Raw genomic sequence first — 6676 nt, forward strand, 5'->3', positions numbered from 1 at the left:
GCCACAAAGATGACTCCATATACACGACATTCACACTGTCTTTAGCAACCAAAGATTTTGTCCAGTAAAGCTTAGAGTTTTTCTCCCCTTTAGCCACAATCAAGTTACCTTTGGTGAGCTTCCACTTTCCAGAACCAAAGTGGTTATCATATCCACCATCATCAAGTACCTGCATAAAAATCAAGTTAAAGCGAACATCTGGAGCATGTTTAACTCCTCTAAGCAGCAACTGCATCCCCATGTTGGTTTGCAAGTGAACATCACCAACACCAATAACCTTAGACACCCCATCATTACCCATCTTCAATACTCCAAAATCACCAGGTGTATAAGATGTGAAGAACTCNTTCCTNGATGTAACATGNAGTGTAGCACCACTATCAATTATCCACATGCTCTCATCAGATACAAAATTAATAGTGTCATAATCACGAAGACAAACAAGGTCACCACATGTAGTAGTAGTAACACGATCACCACCATCATTATCTTTTTCTCTTTGTTTACCCGTTTTGTCTTTGTTCTCTTTCTTCCACAAAAAAATAGTTCTTCTTTATATGCACTGTTTTGTGACAATAGTGACACTCCACATTCTTGTACTAAGACTTAGACTTGCTCCTGCTTTTATCTCTACCACTGTTTTGTTCTTTCTTTTTGCTTCTCCCCCTATTCTCTATAATAAGCACTTCTGAATGAGATGAAGTACCCTGTGTCTTCCTTCTCATCTCCTCATTAAGAGCACCACTCTTTGCCATTTGCATAGATATATCACCATTAGGGGTAGCACTTATCATGGAAACCCAAAATGTCTCCCACGAATCTGATAAAGAGTTTAATAAGAATAAGCCCAATAGATCCTCATCAAATTTTATACCCACTCCTGCTAATTGATCATAGCGTCCTTGAAATTCACTCAAGTGATTTGAAACCGGAGTTCCTTCCTTGTACTTCAACTCCACAAAATTTTTCAGCAAGTACAATTTATTAGTCCCTGACTTAAAGGCATACAAGGACTCAAGCTTATCCCATAAGGTTCTCGCATATGTCTCATTAGCAACAAAATTACATTGTCATCAACAAACTGCCTGATAAATCCACATACCTGTTGATGTTCAAAATCTCATGCTTCATCTGACTTGGATTCTGGCTTATTGGAAGCAAAAACAGGAAGATGCAAATTTTTCACAAATAACAAGTCCTTCATCTTGCCTTTCCATAAGTGATAATTTTCTTCATTCAATGGAATTAATTTTGTATGTGCCTCCATCATTCACGCAAATTAAACAGTCCCTTAACCAAAGAGCTCTGATACGACTCTAATGGGGGAAAGGACCAAAAACAAATATAACAACTTGGCAAAGAGTTATAACGCAGCAGAAATTCAATCCCCCTTCTTGCGAGAATCTGCGAGGAGCACCAAACAAATAGAACAAAGATAAAATTCAAAGCACAAATAGACACCAACAATTTTTAACATGGAAAACCCCTCAATGCAAGGGTAAAAACCACGAGTCGTTCAGACCAAAGAAAAATCCACTATGATCAATAATAGGGTACAAAAGAATCTCCAATAATAATAATACCAAAAGGTATTTTCAATAAGCCAAATTAAGTAAGCACAAATACTTACAAATGAGAACAAAGAAGATGAAAATTTTCCAAAACAGAGCTGCTGGTGCGGGACTGATTTATCTCAATCTAGACCTCCGATTGACGATCCGAACGGTCAGAATGAAGAACCATATGTCTGGAACCTACTGGCCAAAAATCAGCTCGATCCAATGGTTAACGACTTCACAGTGTCAAAAACACCAGTGCAGGTTTAGGGTTATGCGGGAATGACTTTCTCTCTTTCTTTTTCTCTCACTTGGCTTTTGTCTCTCTTCAAATGACTCTCTTGTGCTCTACTAATCTGACCCATCTCATTTTAACCTAATGAGACATAATGGACAACACTATTTGGGTCTATTCTCCACATAGGAAGGGAGCCCAATACCCCAACATACCTATCCTTGATTCATACATATATTTAATGGGAGAAGCGGCAAACATTTGTCTTTTCCATGTCCATAGCAAATATCTATCCTTAAAGTTTGATTCAAATTGCATTTATCGTCATGATTCTCTGCTAGTTTTCTCCATTGGGAGATCACCTACTGTTTATGGATATTCAAGAAAACAGAAACCTTTGTTGACTCCTAATATCACTATAATGTTTGTGGGTACTGAGAATACATATGGTGAATCCATGGTAGCCAATGATGGTTGGAAACAATATCTGGATCATAAGTGGGACAGAGACGTGGTTTTGGAGGAAACAACCAAGTTTCCTGAACTAACTATGCAAGTATGTAAGTACTTTGTAATCTTTTAATTATAAAAAATAAGATACTTATCAGAATTTTTATATGTTGAATCATGTTCAACAGAATGACCTTAAATGAATTTTGGTATTAGCTATTATATAGAAGCATTGATATTCTTTTATCAACTTGTTTTCTTTGAAATTTCTGGAGTAACTGCAGTCAGAAACAGAACAACAGCCTCACAAGGTCAGCTTTTATTTGGAAAAAGGGAAGGCCCCAAATGTCGTCAAAGCTCTCTCAACACGTTTGGAGAAACGTGGGGTGAGATTATAGTTCTTTGTGTCCAACTTAATATTATATACTTAATATTAATCAGCTCAAACCCAAAAGAAATATAATAAAAGGTATATTTCTCATTATCTCTTGGATATTACTTTCTTAGGCGAATGAAACTTTTTTCGTGCTAGCAATTTCATAATTTCACATGAAGACTCTCCTTTAGAGGTGTTTTTAAATTCATGGAAGAATCTGATCATTTAGCTTCTAATGATTCCTTTACCCTTTTCTATCTGCAAGTTTTTCTCTAATATACTTCAAAATCCATCCTTGTTATGTTCTATATTCTGGTTGATCATTCATAAAAGAGATTGTCATGTGTGTTAGAATGTGATTAAATTATGTATCTATGATGAATTGACTACATGAGTCAAGAAATATATGTAGGAATTTACTCTGCTTAAGTGTAGATTTAAAATAAAGATATATGTTGTATTTTGTTATCTTCATTTAATAGTTTCAAATTTCATTGTTTCATAGCACTTGAAACTAGATTTCTGACTGATTCTCCTTGGTCAGTGTGGGCTAATCATGGGGATGGTATAAGCATACTCCTCAAACTACTGGTGTAAATTGGTAAGAGGAGATATCTCTTCAAATATGGTTAAAATAACCTGAGGTTGTTTAAAATCTCAATAATCAGTATCATACTTGAGTTTTAACTTAAACGGAATATACAATATTTAAGTCTTCTTGTGCATTGTGGATGGAATAGTTCTATTCTATTTATTGAAACTAGTTCTTTGATTTTTGCAGTAAATACAATTGTAGCATATGGCATATAGATGTTGGAATGTCCAGTGGAGTTCTTAATTCAAGACCAGAGGTAAAGCAAATCCGTGACCATAATGTAATTATTCAAAATTTACATAAAAAAAATGTTGTTGAGTCAATATGATTTTACGAAGTAAATTCAGTTTATTATGTAGACAGTTCCTGTTTCTTTATAATCATTATCGACATAACTGTAAAGAGTTCATATTTTCCAGGTTCTAGAAATTATAGATAATNAAGCAAGAGTTATAAGGTGCAAAAGGAACCGACACAGTGAACTTCAAGCTGCTGCATATACTTAAGGGACAAACAAAATGATTTTACAGGTATATTGATTAAAAGTGTATTGATGGTTGTGTTACTTAGTTGAAATGTTGGAAGTAATTGTTACTCATAGACAATATACTTTGGAAGTTGAAAGATTCTACCAAATAATGGTTCTCTCCGCCTATTAAATTTATATATAGTTAGTGTTTGATTCCATATACTCTTGACGAGAAGATGCTGTAAAACTTAAATATTATGTATGCCCTGATATTTGTTAATTGTTTTTCTATCTTGAAATGTAACTTTAAGCTGTTATAATCAATATTTCCCAACTTGTTNTGAACATTCTTATAGNTGTGGTTCAATTTCATGTCTTGAAAATGATGTATTTCGCACATTAGTGATTTAATTAGTAGGAAGTAGTAGCAAAGTTTTCATTGATAAATTATGATTCCATGAAGGTTCTTCTTTACTGTTTCACTCAGTAATTCTTTCTTTTGCAAATATATTCATGTGAAGAATCAAACCAACACTCTAGTACACTATTCTTTTTTTACTTGCGCAGCTCTTGTCCAGCATTACGTTTCTTTTTCTCATCTCCATTCTATCAAGTCTAGTCTTCTACTTCCTGGTTGGGCTGGAAGATCAATTTAGCTTGTTAATGTACTTTGTGCTCAATTTTTTCATGACTTTGCTGCTGAATGAAGGAATTATGTTAGAATTTCTGGTTGTAGCTTCCTGTTTCACACAACATGAAACAAACAACCTGTCCATGCAACTGGCAGAGCATCACTGTCATTCCCATGAAGTTGTGCCATTCAGCTGCCTCCTTGCAAAGCCAGTACTAGTTTACTTTGCCATGTAACTTCTCTCAATATTTAGTCAACTCTCCCCGGATTGATAGGATAGCAGAATTCCCATTAGAATTTCAATAAAATGATTATTGGTTGTATGATGTGAACATTTAGAAATTAGAATATGGTGTAAGTATCTTTGATCACCTGTAAATTAAAAATTCCTGACGCAAGGATAGATTAGTTGTCTTAGTTTATTTTAATTTTTAGGAAACATTAATTGTATTTTTAATGTTTACAGCTTATATTTAATGTTTATATTTAATTTTGGTTCATTTGTGATAATCAAATAATTTGAATAATAAAAAAATAAATTATTTACATTTTCGGCGGTTTTGACAAAACCTCGGTAAATTTCGACGGTTTTGACAAAATCCTCAGTATTTTCGGTGATTTTCACAAAATTTCTGGTATTTTTAGCGGTTTTCACAAAACCCCCACTAATAGTGACGCAACTTTTTTCAGTAATTTTTCACTGCTTTTTCAGAAGTTTTTCTAATTTCGGATAAAAATGTCCATTTTATAGGTTAGAAAAATTAATCTCATTAGGTATATAAAAAAGAAAATGAAATTTGTCCAAATAAATAAGTACACTAATCAACTCATCCGTTTAATCGGATAAAAAATTAAGAAACATATACATTTGGATATTTGGACAGAAGAAAATGAAAATAGTCAAAAAAAACCTTAAGAATTGATTTGTAGTTGAAGAAAAACAAATAAACATGTTAAATAAAGGAATAAAATGAAATTGGATCTAATAAGACCTTTAATTATTGATGGCCTAAGTTGATCTTATTATGATAAATAAGTAAATAAATTCCAATTAAAAACGAACTACAGATAAATACAATAATAAGAATAAGAGTCTCAATCTCTAAACTTTGGATTATAATTTCTCATAAGGGTAAATATGACACATTTAGTATGTTGTCAGAGCATCATTAGATAATTTTTTTTTCTTTTTAATATATACTTATGCACCTTTTATATTTGGTTATCTTAATTTATTTACTTCATGAAAAATATATGAAATAATAATTTATTTTTTGTGAATGAAAATGTCTATTTATTTAAAACAGCTAAGAACTAAATAAAACTCGACTTAATTTAATTTTAAAAGTATATATCAATTAATTCATTGATTTAATTTATGTTGATAGGCAGCTGTATATTAGAGCCGTCAAAATGGGTTATAATCCGCGAGCCAACCCGGCCCGTCACGGGTTCGGATCAGGTTGGTTTTGAAAAATACAATCCACTTACATGCAGGTCAGATTTCAACCCGGCTCATTTAGACCCGNCTCATGCGGGTTGAACCCGTGGTGAGCCGGGTTGGCCCACCAACCCACCTACCTAATTTTATTTTTTTAATTTATTATTTTATTTATGAAACCCTAAAAAATAAAATATTTTCTTTACTCACTGTGTATACCAAAAAAGTAACCTCTGATCTCACAAATCACTCTCACGGTACTTTCTCTCGTTTAACGGTGCTCACTTCACTGAAATTCTTCAAGGAGCAGGTAAAACACCCTTTCTTTTTTCTCCAATTTTTGTTTTCTCACTTCTCTTTCTTTTTATTTTCAAAAACCCTATAATGACAAAAATAGGGGTTTGCGAATTTGTTTTTTGTTCTGGGAAATTTGAAGACATGGAATGATTTTTTCATATTCACTAGTGCAATCAAGAGAAATGGCATCGGTTATTTTCGCTTATAGGCACCGGTTCCGCAACCGAGACATATGCAGGCGAGGTAAAAAGTCTATCACTTTTTGCCTCAGTTCAGAACCGAGACAAAAAAAATGTATACTTTTACCTCGGTTCAAGTGCAACCGAGGCATTATATGGTATTCCTTTTTTTTTTCGTGGTTGATTCTTATGCCTCGGTTTGAAGTTTAACCGAGGCAATAGAAGGATTTTATTTTTATTTTTTTTACACCAACACGTTAATTATAGAAAATAATGAAACCATTAACCGAGTTCAATGGTGAGATATTTTTCCTAGTACTGTTCGTTTTCACTTAAACAATAAAAACACTCCTTTCCATTCTCTGTTATCTGTCTTGGGTTCTTGTCAGAAACTCAAATTCTAAAGCACAGCTATTTACAAAGCATAACATGATATCATTAAATTTA

General features: G+C 33.2%; 1 protein-coding gene across 1 annotated transcript; it reads left to right on the forward strand.

The window, feature by feature from the left end:
- Nucleotides 1–1797: 1797 nt before the first annotated feature.
- Nucleotides 1798–3214, forward strand: LOC106755410 (probable sucrose-phosphatase 3b). The gene is made up of 3 exons (XM_022778298.1): nt 1798–2351; nt 2517–2627; nt 3162–3214. Exons 1-3 carry the CDS (start codon nt 1946–1948, stop codon nt 3212–3214), a joined length of 570 nt encoding a protein of 189 aa, XP_022634019.1. The 5' UTR covers nt 1798–1945.
- The last annotated feature ends 3462 nt before the right edge of the window (nt 3215–6676 follow it).

Source organism: Vigna radiata, unplaced genomic scaffold (genome assembly GCF_000741045.1).
Source record: "Vigna radiata var. radiata cultivar VC1973A unplaced genomic scaffold, Vradiata_ver6 scaffold_258, whole genome shotgun sequence".
NCBI lineage: Eukaryota > Viridiplantae > Streptophyta > Magnoliopsida > Fabales > Fabaceae > Vigna > Vigna radiata.